Raw genomic sequence first — 17,701 nt, 5'->3', positions numbered from 1 at the left:
AATGAATGAGAACAGGAGCAAACCTGTTTATCCATTCTTGTTTTTCACCCCCTCTCTCCAAAAATATGTCATCGCGTTGTATACAGTGTCTCTCAGGTATGTATGAAAGCCAGGTTGAGGCTTGGTAAGTAAATACCTGCATGGTCACCTTTACACCCTGGGTTAATGTGTGTTTTCTCAACCTTGCAGTGATGCTCAGGGTGCAGATAGCATCTTTATGCAGGCGAATGTCTGATGGTTATATTTTGCTGATACGCATCCAGTACAGCCCAAACAACCGCCCATTGTAGGACTATTACGTCTAAGAGGCCTGTCACAACTGTGGAGTCCTTTATTTTTCTAACGACTGAGAGGTGAGGAGAATGTGAGCATGAAAGGGCGAATTATAAACATAACGCGGCAGAAGAAGCAGCAAGAGAAAAGGGGGGGAGAGAGTGAAAAAGAGGCAGTGGTGCTGAGAGAAGCTAGGCCAGCGTACTCGCTTTCAAACCCAAAATCTCAGAAAGGCTGCCAGACACGAAGAAAGAGCGCAGACAATTAGTGCCAACACTAACATGGGTAATGGCTCCAAAATGGAGTTCACACGAGCCCACTGCAAGGCAAGACTAGCCAAGAAAACAGTCAGTCTAAATCAGGCTGAATGGCAACAGAGGAGAGGAAGCAAATTCCTGCTTCAGTCAACAGGCCGTCCACGACCCGGCAGCCAGTCAGAGGGCAGCAAACATGCAGGAAGGTTCCACACTGAGGAATGAATGTCTACAACTTCAGCACGGTTCAGTGGACAAATAGTATGGAGGAGCTGCTGGACAATGAATCTGAAGCTGAAGAGAAATGTGAGGGGTGTGGTAATATGTATGACTAAGTATGTGTGAGTGCTTCTGCACCGTGAGCAAAAAGAGAGATTTTCTTTCCCCCCGGAGTTCAAATTTCATTCAAAAGAAATTCTTGAGGAGCCACATTTGTGCTGATGGCCTTCACATTCAGACTAGTCTTTCAGAATTTTAGCAAATTCTTTTGGAAACGCAGCTGGATCCCATAATTCACAGTGGCTGTAGCAGGTGTAAGCATATTTTGGGGGACTAGATTGTTTTAACTGTGGCTGGGGAAAAAAGACAGTTTTAAGAAGAATAGGAAATGATTACCAAAGCAGTTTGTCTTGTGAGGAACAAATGTCTTGCAGGCGGTGGCTATCTGTAGCTCAGCGCTCAGTACAGCTTTGACGATGAGGTCCTCAACTTGCTTCATCAGCGCTGCGACAGAAACATCAAAGGAAAATAAGATATTTTAAAAAAGAAAACAGATTGAAAAGTTACTTCTGTCGTCATTGCATGGATATTAAAAATGAAAAGAACAAGGTGAAGGTCTAACTCACATGTGGTGTCCTTCCCCTCCTGCTTCAAATACCTCAGCACTGCACTCATACTCCATTTGTTCCCATAATCCTCAACTTCGGGGTCATCGCAACTGAAAAGAAAGAAATGAGCTTCAAACACTCCAGCCGTAATAAATGGATGAGTCAGAGGGGGAGCCTTCCCGTAACAGCACCGCGTTGTATTTTGATCACTGAAGGGACTTACCTGACATAATCGCTGCTCTTTTTGTTCACGCTGTAGTTGGTGAGGTGCATGAATGTGTTCTTGATGTTCTTTGAAGTCCTGTCATACTTAACTGTGGCAAATCTGTGAAGGAGCAGGGTTTATTTACACAAGAGGAAAAAGGGGGGGGAAAAATCCTTCTACGTAATCCAACTATTCCCCTACATATCCATGTGCCGTAACATCCACATTTGTAAGACACTTGACTATAAATAATAAGGAAAGAGATTAGTTTCTGGCAGTGTTTGAGAGGAGTGGATGCCACATGTGCAATAATGAGAATTCCTTTGGCACACACCATGTACCTGAATACCAACACATGTGAAGGAATGTCAGGAGATAAAAGTGGGATTCAAGATTCGGCCATGATTTACTGAAAACAGTTGATAATGAAGCCAGCAAATAAGAGGGAAGTGGCACTGTGTTTCCAGCATGAGCACGCACCTCTATCAGAGCGAGGTGAGGAGCCAGTCATTCTATAAATCATCAACCCTCTCCTGACCCAACCGTGTCTGACAATAGCCTTTCTTTGTTAAAGAAATTATTATTGCTCTGAACACCCAGGCCTAATAACTCGAGCGCAATTACATAAAGTCGTGATAGATATGAGCTTTGAACAATGTCACAATCAGCAAACATTTGATTAGCACATCCTACAAGTGAAACAATAGAGCGCTTTGTTTTAAAGTGGCCAAAGCCACACGCTCCACACAGGCAGTCTGCAAAGTTTAGGATGCCCTCTTGTGGGTGCTAAAGGAAGATGAATGTAGTGTTTCACAAAGTCCCGCTGGATCCATAATAATAAACAAGGTTTTCCTTAACAACACGCAACGTGGCACAAAAACCTAATATAACGTGACACATATAAACAGGAAGTTTCATGTTGGTTAACCACTTATCTAAATTAGGGGAGCCTATTCAAACTGTCAGAAGCCAAGAGGACAGCTCGCTAGTCCTTCACAGGGCTGACAGAGTGAGAGGCAAGGACAATCTCACATCACTGAATTTTAAATTGATAACTGGTGGTTTTAGAAGAGAGAAAGAACTTATATTTAGTAAAAGAATGTGTTGAGTGGACATGAAGATGATGGTGACTTATTGTTCTATCTATGCCATCCAGCCAGAACTGACCAACTAGAAAGTCAAATACAACCCTATGGATGACTCTGAGAAGTGTGTGAACTGCAGTTGAAGTGTGTCAATCAAATGCATCGTGATGTGGCGACGCCAGCAACAGCAAACAACACAGAGTGGAAATGTAGGTGTTGAATCATAAAGACGTAACATACTGCTATTTTTCAGTTGCAAAAAAATAAAAGTGAAGACTTTGATCATCATCTCATCAAGTTAAGGTGACTTCTACATAAGAAGCATTGTGAGTGCCTCCTAAGTGAGGTGTCTTGGGGTATACCGGTAGGAGAACCTGGGGCAGACCCAGGACACACTTAAAAGAATTTGTCTCTCAGCTAAATCAGGAACACTTTGGTAACACAGCCCAGAAGAGCTGAGGAAGTGGCTGGAGAAAGGGAAGTCTATATATATTTGTTTAATATATTTGTTTAAATTAAGATAAGATAAGATAAGATAGAACTTTATTAATCCCTCGGGTGGGTTCCTCTGGGAAATTCGACTTCCAAAAAAAAGCACAGCAACGACCGAAGTTACAGTTACAGAATTGTTATATATATATATATACACACACACACACACACACACACACACACACACACATATATAAATACAGAGACAAATATAAATAAAATATACAAAGGGGATAAATAGAATAAATAGGAATAAAAAATAAAAAATAAAAAATAAAATTACCGTCTCTATCAGCTAAAAGCAGATAAACAGCAAGATGTATGGCTGTATGGATGGATGGATACCAAAAAGACAACATAAAATCTTATGTAAAAGCACCAGGAGATAGCTTCTATTGTATTAGTCACCATTTCAAAGGTAAAAACACTCACCTAGCCAAGCCTTCCTCATACACATAGATGAGGAGAGGATCGTAAGACGTTACCAACACGTACAAACGAACGTCAAACTTGAACCCTGTAAAAACAACAATTAGATTAAGTCATAAAATTGTTCAGTGCAAATCTGTCAAAAGAAAATAGCAAAAATATAACTGTAACAACTCACCATCAATGAGTAGCGGGTTATTAATATAGCGAGACACCAAAATGTTTTCAGTCATGGAAATCTGATTTGGCTGTAGATGAGAAGCAGGACACACAAAAGAAGATATGATGAACACAGAAGAAAATGCGGGCAGTATTTTATCACAAGTTTAAAGCTACAACACCACGAATGATTCATATAGAACTGCATTAAATACTCAAGTTCATTGGGCTGACGAGACGCTGCAGTGAACCATAAACATCAAAGGATAATAAGATGAAGAAAAGTTTCAGTGACGCTGGTCATAGCGGGTCAAGCTTCAATAACAGCCTATAAAAACACAATCTGGTGGTGGGAGATGGGTCATTTATGAGGTTGAAATGTGTTGCAGGTGGTGAAGTTGAGAAGAGATGGGGTAAAGGGCGGGGGGGGGTAGGAGTTGGAGTAACCTCAGCGCTGGCTACAGTTCAGAGAAAAAGCAAAGCAAAAAAGATGAACGTATTTCTTTCTTTTCTCCAAATATCGCTCTGACATTCTTTCCACTGTTTCATAAAAATGCCTGAGAAGAAGAAGAATCGTGCACATGTTTTCCAAGGGTGAGAACCTTGTTGAGCTCCTCCAAGAGCCCGGGGCCTTGAAAGTGTGTGATTTACTCCGCGAAGCTTATTAATGTCTGAAACGCTGGTTGATACTTACTTCGAAGACAGCTGTATCAGTGCAACCCCCACACTTAGATAACATCTGGCCAAGTGACTGTTTGAGTTCACATGGTACTTTTTTATGTCAGTGTGCTTATAGTTAACTCCACTAAGGTTTTACCCTTAATGCGAATTCATGCTTGCACATGGTTTATTCTCACACACACACACAACAGAAGAGCTGACTGACAGTCAGTATTATTGTTTTGAGCTTTGCTTGGCATTAAGATTAGCTGTTTTCTTCTCCCCGTTTCTCAGTCCGTGTTAACCTATTCTTAAACTCTGCTGGCTTTAGCTTTGTAGTTACTATTAAACACTAGTCCCAGTGCTGGAGTCCCCATTAACAAAGAAAGATTCAGTTAATTGTGTTCAGTGTTGTTTTATCTTTCATACTTTACAAATATGCCAACACTATTTTTATTTTTTTGAAAAGGCTATTTTGGGGAGAAGAACTGTGCATTTCAGATTAGGTCAGAAATCAGGATTTCTGAGTCCCTGGTCCGAAATTTAATCTCGAATGCCCCCTTCAACTCATATTTCCTATTCGGAAAGTCAGAGAAGCCCCACCAACCTCCAGTTAACAGTCTGCAATGGTGGCAATGAATGTAAAGTGTACTACTGTAAACAGTAGTACAACTTGAACTGTAAAATCTCCATAGCCAATGTTGTATGTTTGTGACTTGTTAAAAAAAGCTATACACAAAGCACTGACCAGGCTCTACCCAAGAATGTGCCCCAATGCTGGTTTGAAGTATGTAAATGGACTGATTCTTATATAGTGCTTTTCTGTTCTCCTGGAGCACTCAAAGCACTTTTTTCACCCATTCACACACAGACTCTTTTCAGTGCTTTCTAACTAACATTCATACTCTAATAGATACAAACCGGGGAAGCCAGGGATCGAACAACCAACCTTCTGATCAGCAGACAATCAGCAGATGACCTACTCTACCTCCTGAGCTACAGCCACCCCACATAAAAAACAAGTATTATGTTGTATTGCTTGTGATACCTGGATGGCTTTATCTCGCTAAGAATCAAAACAAATCCTGTTTTTGTTCTCGCTTTTCCAACTTTAGCACTGGAATGCACTAACTCTGGAGTGACATCACTTCCGAGTTCCAACATCCGACACTAGTCCGACATAAAAGCGATGTGGAATAACTTTCCCCATCTTTGCAAACACACGCCAGTGCAGTCACACCAAGCTCAAACACAGGTGGGAAAGAAGTAATAGTTGACATCCTCCAAACTTGGGGATCAGCAGTACCAAGTATACCAAGACTAAACTACACAGGGAATTAAGGAAGAAAGAAAAATACCTATAACCGTGACTCAAAATTACTTTACTTAAAGGTTAAGGTTTACTCTTAACCTTTCAAAAACACTAGGTTGGCAGCATACTTGCAACACAAAGTCCACTAATTTGCTTTCTTTTTTCCTCGATGACCACTCAGGTTTGTAGCCACAAAGCACCAGGAACAAACAACGAGGTGGAATTTGTAGAAGTATTTTTCTGTCAAATTATATTTATTATATCACTGAAGTCCTCTGAAGGTTTTGACAACTGAAGTTTAGAATTAAAAAATGTAATTAGACTCAGAGCCATTTAAAACAGTGTAATAGCCACAGTACACATTATATGTTAAGGAAAAGACTAAAACACTACAGACAGAAGGCCAGGGAGCCAATTATCTGCTATGAACAAGCACTTGGCAGCCATGACAGCAGACTCAGGGGAGGGTGGCCATCTGGTGTGACCGGTTGGGGAGAGGGGAAAATGAAAGGAGAGAAAAGTGTGAAGTGTTCACATTTTAAGGATCAAAAGGCACAGAAGTCTAAGAATAAAATAAACTCACATTGCTAACCAAGTAGATACCTCGTCCTCTTGAAGATGCTACTGGTTTAATTATCCACGGGCCCTTGTCCTTGGCAAAGCAATCTGAGGAAAAGAAAGAAAAGAAGAAGAGGAAAGCAGGAAACACAGAGAACTGCAGTCATTCAAAATGACTGTTAACATGTCATAAATATAGCCCTGCTAAGACGAACAGGATTATGTGTGGGTGGTATCTTACTGCAGAATTCCTGGTACTCGGCGGGAAGCACAAAGGTCTGAGGAACAATGTGGAAGTTTTTGAAGCCATGAGTCTGTTGCATTCGCTGGATGTTTTTATAGAGACGGTCTTTGCGTGTCAGTTCGTGCGATCTGGACGTGTGGAAGAACAAATATAGGAACACATAACGGCTACAGAACACCCTGGGCCTGACGGTATGATTCACTTCATGCTTCATAAAGACATCGGTCCCAAATAAATCGCACGTTGCAAGCGAAAGCCAACAAACACATTGCCTCATACGGCGATATTTATAACAGAGGAAACAGTGGAAACACACTCTATATTTGAAACCTCTATTATACCTGGGAAAGTGGTTGACCTTCTGGAAGTCTTGAAGGCTGCGTAGTACGTAAGGCTTGAGGTGAGACCCTGTCCACATGAGGTTGAAGTCATTGCTGTTTGGGTGAACCTGAAAAATAGCAAGACTGAACTGAGCAGACAAGCCAGATGAAATGATTTTGATTTAGCGCACAAAAAGTAAAATACACCAGCAAAGGGATCATTAAAAGGGTAAGCTCTCAAGAGTTTCCAGCCACCAACAGAAGCATCGTATTCTGACGTCCATCACGTTTGATTGCTCGGCTGAATCTAAGAAACAGACTCCAGCATCACCACCATTACCCCATCACTAACCCCACGAACTACTGTACGACTTACGCTTTTGACACGATCTCAAAAGGGAAGGCCAGTTCACAGATTTCCATCACTGTCATGTTATTTTATCTCTTTATTTGTGTATTTTTCCAACAATTTGTTAGGAGGCGGGATTCACATGGCCATTCTGTCCGCGTCCCGTGGAGAGCCAGATGTTCGCAATAAAGGCTTATTAAAGTTTGGCTCTGTCCGGGCTGCGGTAGACACTCGTCTGCCTTTTGATGATGGGTTAGCAGCAGTCGAGAAGCATTGAAATGAAATAAAAAGGGAATTAATTGTAGCTGCTTGGAGAGAGCAATAACGGGGATTGTGTGCCCTCGTGAAACCAGATTAATGCTTTTTGAGGTCATTTTGTTTTTTTCCATGGGTGCATTCCCGGGCTTTGTCACCAGCAGTCAAATGAAGATTAACAGACCTACAGTAAAGCGTATCCTACAATTGCATGTGCCGCAAAAAAAAAAAGAAAGAAAAAAAGAAAAACAATGTATTTTTATAAGATTATCTGTTAAAGTTGTACGATTTAAGTGAGAACATTACCTCATGGAATCCGTGATTGGTGAGTATTTCTCGTACCAGGCGGCTCTCTGTGCGCACAATCTTGAAGGCCATATTATATCGTTCTGTGCAAAAAGCACAACAAGATATTCTTAGCATTGAACTTTCATAGGCTCCAAAATGACATTTTTATTCCCCCCAAAATGTCATTTTTATTACTCTGCACTGTACCTCCAACAGAAGATATGCTTCCATCTTTTGAAACAACAGCTTCAGGGAAAAACAGGAGAATCGGGATGGTCTTGCTAAGGCTGCCCCATGAGATGCAGGGATGGTCTCTAGTGGGTGACAAATTATACAGACACTTAATAAAAATAACAGGAGCAAAGTTTCAGAGATGCACTTTGGGGTGAATTTCAGTGCCCAAAATCTTCCAGGATGACATGAACTGACCTATATGGGCATCTTACCTAAGGCTGCGGGAATGCCTCGTGACGTGGTGTTTATTTCAGTCAAGCAGATAGAGGCAGAACCACACAGAGCTTTGTGAGGTGCTGGGCAATAACAAACCCATGTACAGTACTCCAAATACCCTTGTAAAAGTCGAGAATGTCTAACAGTACCAGACACAGCCTGCTTATCAGGGGGTCAAAATAAGATAAGGTGACATGATGATGGAGTAGAAGTCAATCAGGTATGACCAGCCTTGACAAGTGGGAGAGGTGGGGCATGCAAGCAACTGCTGCCCTTAGCTCAAGTATCCAGGTATGTGAGACAATATCGCAGATTATCGCACTGACACGGCTGGGTTGCTCACTGTTAAGAGGAGTCTTTTGATAGTATTTAAGCTTGTTGTTTATCATGAGCATAAGCCATCACCGAGACTACCCAGACACCTGCATACACACAAGATGTTAAGATCTTATACAGAAGAATGTGTTAACATCACCACCATCATCTCTGAATATGATCGTGCAATATTAGTACTTTTAAAGCATTGTTGATATTTGTAACAGTAAAATTCAAAGAGGAACTGACATTTCTTTCTATTACATTTTGGTTCCAGTCCCACGTCTACTGCATTATTGTACTTTATCTAAACTTGTTATAGGTTGTCTTTAATGTTTTGGCACATGGGCTAAATGAAGTATATCTTATCTTATTTTAAATAGAACGGCTTATTGGACAGACATCTATCAGCATGTGCAGGGTGCATTTTGTAAAACATTTATTCTCATGATTATGATTCTTCTGTTTTTATTAAATTCAACAAAACGTTGAAATAAAGGCCTGTGCTGTAGACTTGTGTTTCTGCCATGGTAGGTTTCCAATGGATGGTTTCGCCTTTATGTGTGCTGTGCATCTTTTGTGACAGCCTGTAATGTTATACCATGTAGCCATCCCATGTGGCATGAAGGTCCGCATACACTGTAATTAAGGCAAAGAGTGCAACCTTACTTACCAGAAGTGAAACTGTGCATACTCCTGTTATTTTGTCCATTTTAAATTGAACTTAAGAAAAACTGGTACACAATTTCTTTGCATTTTGCTCACTATAATACAAGCAAGCATTAAAAGGCACCAAACTCAAGGCGTGAACCAGTGTTGTTTCCAAAGATAAGATAACTCTTTATTGTCATTGCACAGTCATACATAGTACAGTAGTACAATGAAATTGGAAAAACTGTCCTACGTCGGCACTACATATAACACAACACGACACGATATGACACATCACAACGTAACAAACAACACAACACAGTATATTAACTTAGTATAAAAAAGAAGAATAAGTGTATGTGTATTGCACACTGTTATTATTGCACATTAATTATTATTGCACCTTGTTATAAATGTAAATATTATTGTTATCGTTTTAAACATTGTTACCTCCCCCTAAAAAGTCCAGGGAGGTATCCAGTCAGGTCAGCTATTTACATTGATCAGGGCTATTGCCCTGTTGTAAAAGCTGTCCTTGAGTCTATTTGTTTGGGACCTCAGCAGCCTGAACCTCCTGCCAGACGGCAGCAGCTTAAACACCCGGTGTCCTGGGTGTGTGCAGTCCCGTAGGATGCTGCGTGCCCTCTTGAGACAGCGAGTGCTGTACAGGTCCTTCAGGGAGGGAAGAGGATGTCCAATGATTTTTTGGGCCATGTTGATGACCCTCTGGAGTGCCTTTCTGTGTGCTGTGGTGCAGCTGGAGAACCACACACCGATGCAATATGTCAGCACACTTTCAATGGAGCAGCGGTAGAAGACGGTCAGCAGCTCCTTCTTCAGGTCCATTTTTCTGAGGATTCTCAGAAAGTGGAGACGCTGTTGGGCCTTCTTTAAGACCGCAGAGGTGTTAGAGCTCCATTGGAGGTCTGTGTCTATGTGCACACCCAGAAACTTGAAACTGGAGACCCTTTCCACGCACTCCCCGTTGATGCTGACAGGCTGCAGCTCGGACTTCCTCCTTCTGAAGTCAACTACCAGTTCTTTTGTTTTGGTGGTATTGAGGTCCAGGTTGTTGTCTGCACACCAATCTGACAGCCTCTGAACTTCAGCTCTGTATGCAGTCTCATCTCCCCCTGAGATGAGCCCCACCACAGTGGTATCATCTGCAAACTTGATGACTGTGTTGTCTGGGTGGGAACTAACACAGTCATGTGTGTACAGAGTGTACAGTAGGGGACTCAGTACACAGCCTTGTGGAGAGCCGGTGTTGAGGCTGAGGGCTGAGGAAAGATGAGGCCCCACTCTAACTCTCTGTACACGGTCTGAGAGGAAGTCTCTGATCCAGCGGCAGGTGGTGGAAGGAAGTCCAATTTCCAGCAGTTTATCTATTATAATAGCTCTATTATAAAGAGCTATTAGCTGAACTGTTTGTGTAGCGAGATGCGCAGTGTGTCCTTAAAAGGGAAACTGGACAAGTTAAAGAAGAAAAAGATGTGGCAGGTCTAAAAAAACTATCTACAGCAGATGAAATGTTCATTAAGGAATAGGACAAGTACAAATCTGACACACGACCTGAGAGATGCATCTGGCTCTTCAGTTGATCTGCTACTCTAAACCAAGCCCTCATTAGCAATGGTTTAAGTGGAAGGGTGGCTGTCAAAAAGCCAGTCTTAAGGAAGAGAAACAGGGAGAAAGGACAGAAAAATGCCAAAATTCAAAAGAACTGCACAGCAACAGGCCTTACGGAGTGGTGAATCCAGAATTTGTCTTTAGCCATCTGTAAAACACACTGAAGGCTCTGTCAGGGTTTGGGGCTACATTTCAGCCAGTGATGTTGTGGATTATTTATATAATTATAAACAAAGAAAAGTGGTTTCACATTTTCTTCTACAATGCAACACTATCTGAAAAGCATCTCATTGCAAACAGTTTCATTTTTAAGCATGACAATGATTCCGCATACAATGCCAAGGCAGTACAAGTATACCTGGATTAAAAAACCCACAGTGGAACACTATCAGTCTCACCAGAGCCTGGACCTCAACATTATTGAAGCAGTGTGGGATCATCTTGACAGAGAACAGAACAGAAGGCATCCAAAGAAGAGCTTTGAAAGTCCTTCAAGATGCCCGGAACTTGCCCAAGAGAGTTCAGGCTGTGCTGAAGAATAAAGGCGGTCAAACAAAATATGACTTTCAAGCTCTTTAGAATTGTAAAAACTTTGTTTTTGCTTTATATACTATATTACCTTGTGTGTTTGCTGTTTCAGTAAACCGCGGCACCTATTTCTCATTTTCGCACCAAAACAGTACTGTCCTTTTATCACAGTCATGGTGACTTTCCTTTTGTGTTTTTGAGGAAGGTCAACACTTCTTTCATGGTGTCAAGACTTTTTGTGTGCAAGTAAAAAATTGCAGACAGCAGTTGTTTAAAAAAAACTACTGCAATATTACTCTTGCAATGGAACTGAGATGTGTTTATGGGGTAGATATTTTTGAACAACCATGTTGTAGCATCTCAATGTATAATTACTGCCATGTCAATAAATGCAGCGTTGGTAGCCTGAAGGTTAAATGCTAACTCTAAGCAATCCAAACTAATTTAGGAGATGGAGCCTAAAAGCAGATACAGAGGAACCCAGAAAGGTTTGACTAAGCACGGCTTAAGAGGGAATTATTAGACCGAGACAAGAAAGCAAAGACCAGCTGGTGCATCCACAGCAGAGGGATATATACTCATTTGTCTAAATGACAGTCATCAATTATACAGAATGAAAGACACCTGAAGGTGTCATTTTGTTTGCATGTATCTTGACATAAATGATTAAACAGAGCTCAGGACATCTTCTGTAATCCCTCACCGATTACATTTCACCTTAAATTGATTTGGTAACTTGCAATGAGAGAGAAAATGAACAATGCTTTTAGTTCACCATAATGTCATATTACAAGATGTATTATTTGGAAATCTTATGCAGTATGCCAAGAGGATCAGTAGGCTAAGAAGTTAACTGACTTGCCAAGTCCCACAGGGATTGCAGGGACTGTGAGCAATATCCTACTCTTCTCCAGTGTGTCTGCAAACAAGCAACAGTAGCTCCTCTTGAAGGACAAAATACTCAAAACAAAGGCACCAATAGCATTGATTGAGAGAGTTGTTGCTTTTTTTCTTTAAATGAGAAAAGACAGATTTGAGGCAGCTTGTTTTATTTGTGATATAAAGCAGATAATCCCAGGTGCTTCTATAACCTCTGACCTTGACTCTGTTTAGATCACAGGCTGTCCTTTATTCTGCAGCAGACATATTAATATGAACTGCTAACTTGTACTTACTCTTGCTCGTCTTCTGAGGAGGATTCAGAGTCCTCTTTATCACGGATCACGGCTGGCATTTTCACTGCAAAGGGGGGTACGATCTGCCCGGAGAAATCTTCGTGGGACCAAGTACCGGTATCTAGTGTTTACCCTGGCATCTGCAACATCCAAGGGCAAACACAACAGTCACTTCTAAGATGATCTCATAAAAACGCCGATGTATTAATAACACTCTGCTCCACGACAGCTTAACACGAAGACTGCAACACTAACAGCGTCCTACAGTGATTTACAGTTAGCATGCTCTCACCTGAGAACCGCTGCTGCTTTCTAAGTCTGCCTGCTGTGGCAGTGAAATCATCTTAACACGTTATAGACAGTCTATGGTTAAGACAAAACCAAACTGCTAAATAAAGCGTTACTTTTATGCCTGCACGCGTTGTCAACTACGCAAAGTCTGCTTAATTTGACACCACTGAGGTTTTTATAATGAAGTACAAATACATACAGCAACAGAAAGAAGGTACTTTCGCCTGCTCGCTTATTTCCCAAGGGATCGCCACAGCAAATAGATCCGCGTATTTTGACTATTACGCGCGGATGCCCTTCCTTTGGGCTGGGACCAGCACTTGAGAGTACATTAGCTTATAACACTCTGAGGGTGGGTTTGTTTCCTCCCGGAAACGAACCGGGAACCTTTCACATGCAAGGCAAATGAGTTAACCACTATACCCGGACCACAAAAACTTGCCTTGAATTTCTGTGGAGGCTGCTAACAGTAAGCTAGTTGGTATCGCCAAGTCCAGCAATCGCCGTTAATCTTCCTGTAACTACAACAAGTGGATAGCAACAGAGAAAGGCGCATGCGCGCGACAATATTGATCCACGTGACGAAACTTTGAACTGCCCGTACATTTAAAATAAATAGGCAAAAACATTTCAATAGAAATATTACAAAGAGCGATTTCCTTCATATGTTCTTTATATTTTGATATTGTTGTGTTGCTTCAGTTGCTGCACAGTGAGCTGGTGTGCAGCAGTATTTCCAAAATACTGGGACCCCTCAAATCTACATCTATTTTTATATAAAAGAAATGCATGGCTTTCAAAGAGTATTGAATTAAGATTGTGAGAGAATGTATATATACTTCCAGTGGATAAATGCTTGTTAAAATCGTATTTTAGACCGTGTTTAGTCGTAGATTAGTTGAGTCAAAATTCGAACGTCTTTTGCATTATTTCATAGGTCTTTCTATAGATGCAGTTTTTCATGTTCACAATTACCTAATAATATAATTAATTGGGATTTAGATTCGGAATAAGTGCTCGGAAACGTTACAAAGGTGGCTGCCAAGTGGCAAGCCTTGCTCGTAGAGGCACGTCACCTGCATAATTCTCTTGCTCTACAGCTACTCTTTGTTTGGACGCAGTCTAGCACTGTCCACACGCGACAGGATTGCTATATGTAGATTGGTTAGAGGGGGAAATAGGCGGAACCCTAACGCCTGAAATCACCAATCACAATCATGGTACGATTAACAGGAGCCATTTTAAGCGCTCTTATTGGTTAACCCCACGAGCCAAGATTGAAAGACTCGCCACTCGGTTGGCTTCAGTCCCACTTTTTCTAGCGCCAGTATACTCCTGTTTTGTCGGGAATATGATAGTTTGACAGGCGCAGTCAGGTAAATACATGACGTACTCGTGATGTTTTAAAGTATAATAGGCTAGCTAATTGTATAAACCTGCTTAATCCAGGGTTAGCTTGTTATGTCATATGAGTTACTGATGTATTGCCAGCTAATGTCTTATGTTAGACATGAAATAGAAATACATCTATTCTTCCGTCCAATGCTAATGTTATATAACCGGGGTTTGTACTGACCTGTAGTTCGGAGTGGTGTGTCCTGCAGTGAACCGGCAGTTTTCCTCTCTGATAGGTGCTTCTTCCACACAGAAGAGATGAGTCGCTTTCTGAACGTCCTGCGGAGCTGGCTGGTGATGGTGTCCGTCATCGCGATGGGAAACACCGTGCAGAGTTTCAGAGATCACAGTTTTCTGTCCGAAAAGCTCTACACAGGCATGCCAGAGTTTGGTGAGAAAACTGGATTTTGTTTTCTGACAGAAGTGGAATGTGCAACCTGACAACCTTAAAAGTAACGTGATTATTAGTTTGTGACTCTAGTATTAGTATAAATTAGGCAAACACCACACGCTTCGAATACCAAGCAACACTTTATGTTAAAATGCACGTGATGATCATCAACTAATTACCTATTAGCCTGCATATCACTGGCGTGCAGAGTCTATATAGAGCACGTATAAATGTTTTATTAATCATAATCAGAATATACAAGGCCATTTCTCCCTAATAGGAGCCAAACCAATAGTAGTAGTTATTAGCAAGACTTCACTTTAGATTGGAAAATATATACTTAGTTTGAAAGCATTCATTTATAATAATTATTAGCCCTTGTAGCCTTTGTAGTATTATGTTGCCTTTTATAAGCTGCTGTTAGCTGCTGTTATTCCCATTGATCTGGACTGCAACAATAATTCTAATCCTGTGAAATCACAATATTGAATTTCTTTTCTTACTTTGTATTAAAAACTTGAATAAACCATAGTAATTTAGGGCATTAAAATCTTGTTTTTTTATAATCTTCACCATAGTAAGTAGTATTGCAGAAAACTTCTGTACTGCGGCACATTTCCAGAAAAATGCACTTACAGGTGGCATAACAAACCAGACACCGCTCTACGTTCACTGGACGCTTTATTAGGTATACCTGTTCAACTGCTATCTCACCACCTAAACATGTGGCAACAACTCAGTACAATATGTGGACCCTTGAAGCAGCAAAAGACTGCAGCAGATGCTACCACTGCCAGCTAAGAACAGGAAACTGAGGTAACAAGGGATCAGCTAAAATGGACAACTGAAGACCAGAAAAATGTTTGGTGGTCTCATTTTCTACTTTGACATTCAAATGATAGGGTCAGAATTTGTTGTAAAACAACATCAAAGTATAAATCCATCCAAAATCCAAATTTTCAGGCTTGTGGCGATGGTGTAATGATGTGGGGTATTTTGGGGGGGACACTCTGAGCCCCTTAGCACTAACTGAGTGCTAAATTCCACGACCTGACTGAGTATTGTTGTGGCCATGATTACATAAGTGTACCCATCTACTGGATATGTTCAGATCATCTCAAACTGGTCTCAAACATGTCAGTGAGTTCACTGAGCTCAAATGGCCTCTGTAGTCACCAGAAGTCAATCCAATAAAACACGTTTGGGATGCTGTGAAAGAATTACGGCAGTTCTGAAAACATAACAAGGTCCAACCTGGTACAAGCATGGTGTAACTAATAAAGTGTCTGGTTAGTGTATAGAATCATAGAATTAGATAATAAATCAATGTCCTCAGCTAAACCTGCTCAAAAGGTTAAAAAAAAAGAAAGAAAGAAATGCTCCAAGAAACCCTCCTGCATTGTTCTCAACTAATAATGGATGCTCTCTATCATAATATATTGTATCTGTATTTATTTAATTTCTCAGTAAATGGTCTCCAAGCTCGAACCTTTGGTATTTGGACGCTGCTGTCATCGATCATTCGCTGTGCCTGTGCCATTGATATCCAGAATAGAACGTAAGCCATCGTGTTGTTTCCTGCACCATAAAAACTCATTTCTGGTGGAAGTCTATTCACTGTGTAACCCTGGCTCTTGCAGGCTGTATCACATCACCTTATGGACGTTTGTCCTGGCATTGGGCCACTTCCTATCTGAGGCTTTTATCTATAAAACTGCACCGCTGACTATCGGAGTCATGGCCCCTCTCATTGTGGCTAGTGAGTAATGAATAATAGTGATAATAACCTCTGTTGGACTCCCCATCAGGACGTCTTAAGTTAAATCACAACACACTGGAATACACAGTTAAAAGTACATCACTGTGTTTTTGCAGGTTTTTCCATCATAGGAATGCTCATTGGATTCCAGTGTTTTCCAGAAACACAGGAGGAAGTTGGAGCGCGACAGAAAAAGCATAACTGAGTCCCAGCAATCTGGAGTTTCCTGTTGTTGAACTGAATCCACCTCCACCAGCCTTCTGTGAACTGGTCCTCGTGTGCTGCTTCTTGCCTTGAAGAACAGGATATACTGATGTAAATTCACTTTCTACTGTGACATTATTTACATTTACACAGATCAGCCATGACATTAAAACCCCTCACAGGTCAAATAAATAACATTATCTTGTGAAACTGCAATATTCTGCTGGGAAATGTCGGGACCTGGGATTCCTGGTCCACGACTGCAGTTGATGATGTGCTCAAACACAGGAAGACGCTAGTAGTCTCTAATCCAAATGAGCCTTTGTAGGATGTGCCCCAGCAAGGCTGATCTTTGGGGACAACTGCTGCTGTCATGCTCCCAATCAGCACATCCTCAAAGACCCTGCCTTCATGAGGAATCAGAGCTGTTTTAGCAGCACAAGAGGAACACAGCAGATTAGGCAGGTGGTTTTAATGTTGTGATCGATTGGTGTATATCTTACAATACAGTGGTCAATGTGTGCTGCTTTAGAATTTGTAATAATTTCATATTTAAAAGAGCAATATCTGGAGTTTTATGTTGTCTTAACAGCACAGATAGCGTATTCTTTCTCAGTCTCGGTTTTGCTATGGTGCCGCTGACTGACCGTAGAAACAGAACCACAGTACACATTTTCTCGTCACCATGATTGTTTTATTGCACCAGAGCATAGAAAGTACAGTTTTCTAGTCTTTCAATCAAAGCAAGCCCAGATGTATCAAAGATGTCGGAAGGCTACGCAGAAGAAAACCACGCACCTCATTAGAAAAATCATACAGCAGAGGTTGGTTTGATGTTTGTTGTGTGCTGTGAAAGATTTGTACATCCTGGAAATTTATGCACAAATAACTTTGTATAAAACTTAATTTTTAAAAATATCTTGATTTTTTATGCTTTTTATTGCTGTAATAATTGTGGCAATAGTATTTTGTAGTCTTGTAGTCCTTTGTTTGAAGTGTCCTTCAAGGTGTAATTGTGTTTTTGCACGGTTTGTGCTAAAGACTGAAATCCCAGTTTTGTTCTGTTCTCATATTTGGGTTAAAGAAAGCATAAATCTCCTGATTTAAACATGGCCACATTGTGGTGAAATACAAAAATACACAGACACATTTAGCTAGGGCTTATTTATCTATAAATATATAGATTTGTTCTTAATTTAGTTT

The 17,701-nt window shown here is 40.9% G+C and overlaps 2 protein-coding genes across 9 annotated transcripts in view; one reads left to right on the top strand and one right to left on the bottom strand.

Moving 5' to 3' along the window:
* ttll5 (tubulin tyrosine ligase-like family, member 5) overlaps window positions 1-14,404 on the bottom strand; it is a 66,134-nt gene extending 51,730 nt beyond the window's left edge. For 5 of the 7 annotated variants that reach the window (XM_076877686.1, XM_076877688.1, XM_076877687.1 and 2 more), the window contains exons 1-12: window positions 13,192-13,318; window positions 12,459-12,598; window positions 7,918-8,024; window positions 7,729-7,811; window positions 6,840-6,946; window positions 6,496-6,626; window positions 6,280-6,362; window positions 3,744-3,813; window positions 3,569-3,653; window positions 1,578-1,679; window positions 1,373-1,464; window positions 1,143-1,250 (exon numbers count right to left, since the gene is read on the bottom strand). In XM_076877686.1, the coding sequence (XP_076733801.1) occupies window positions 1,143-1,250; window positions 1,373-1,464; window positions 1,578-1,679; window positions 3,569-3,653; window positions 3,744-3,813; window positions 6,280-6,362; window positions 6,496-6,626; window positions 6,840-6,946; window positions 7,729-7,811; window positions 7,918-8,024; window positions 12,459-12,517 (1,027 nt within the window). In that variant the 5' untranslated portion in view covers window positions 12,518-12,598; window positions 13,192-13,318. Of the gene's footprint in view, window positions 1-1,142; window positions 1,251-1,372; window positions 1,465-1,577; window positions 1,680-3,568; window positions 3,654-3,743; window positions 3,814-6,279; window positions 6,363-6,495; window positions 6,627-6,839; window positions 6,947-7,728; window positions 7,812-7,917; window positions 8,025-12,458; window positions 12,599-12,948; window positions 13,147-13,191; window positions 13,319-14,325 lie in introns of those variants that run through there. The other 2 variants (XM_004540699.3, XM_004540698.4) reach the window with 2 other exon arrangements.
* Window positions 14,022-17,416, top strand: erg28 (ergosterol biosynthesis 28 homolog). 2 transcript variants are annotated; one of them, XM_004540703.3, is made up of 5 exons: window positions 14,022-14,125; window positions 14,381-14,535; window positions 16,003-16,093; window positions 16,176-16,294; window positions 16,411-17,416. In XM_004540703.3, exons 2-5 carry the CDS (start codon window positions 14,403-14,405, stop codon window positions 16,497-16,499), a joined length of 432 nt encoding a protein of 143 aa, XP_004540760.1. In that variant the 5' UTR covers window positions 14,022-14,125; window positions 14,381-14,402; the 3' UTR covers window positions 16,500-17,416. The 2 variants fall into 2 exon arrangements, with proteins under 2 accessions (XP_004540760.1, XP_004540761.1); XM_004540704.3 differs by having other exon boundaries at window positions 14,039-14,125; window positions 14,398-14,535.
* Window positions 17,417-17,701: the final 285 nt, after the last annotated feature.

This window comes from Maylandia zebra, linkage group LG19, assembly GCF_041146795.1.
Source record: "Maylandia zebra isolate NMK-2024a linkage group LG19, Mzebra_GT3a, whole genome shotgun sequence".
Taxonomy (NCBI): domain Eukaryota; kingdom Metazoa; phylum Chordata; class Actinopteri; order Cichliformes; family Cichlidae; genus Maylandia; species Maylandia zebra.
The sequence above is the reverse complement of the archived record's forward strand: the minus strand, read 5'-3'. Positions and strand labels throughout refer to the sequence as shown.

Bases quoted from the DNA above. Each gene is read 5' to 3' on its own strand.
- erg28 (XM_004540703.3), top strand. From the start codon at position 14,403: ATGAGTCGCTTTCTGAACGTCCTGCGGAGCTGGCTGGTGATGGTGTCC. The intron at 14,536-16,002 runs GTGAGAAAACTG...TTAATTTCTCAG, and splicing joins CACAGGCATGCCAGAGTTTG to TAAATGGTCTCCAAGCTCGA. The intron at 16,295-16,410 runs GTGAGTAATGAA...GTGTTTTTGCAG, and splicing joins GGCCCCTCTCATTGTGGCTA to GTTTTTCCATCATAGGAATG.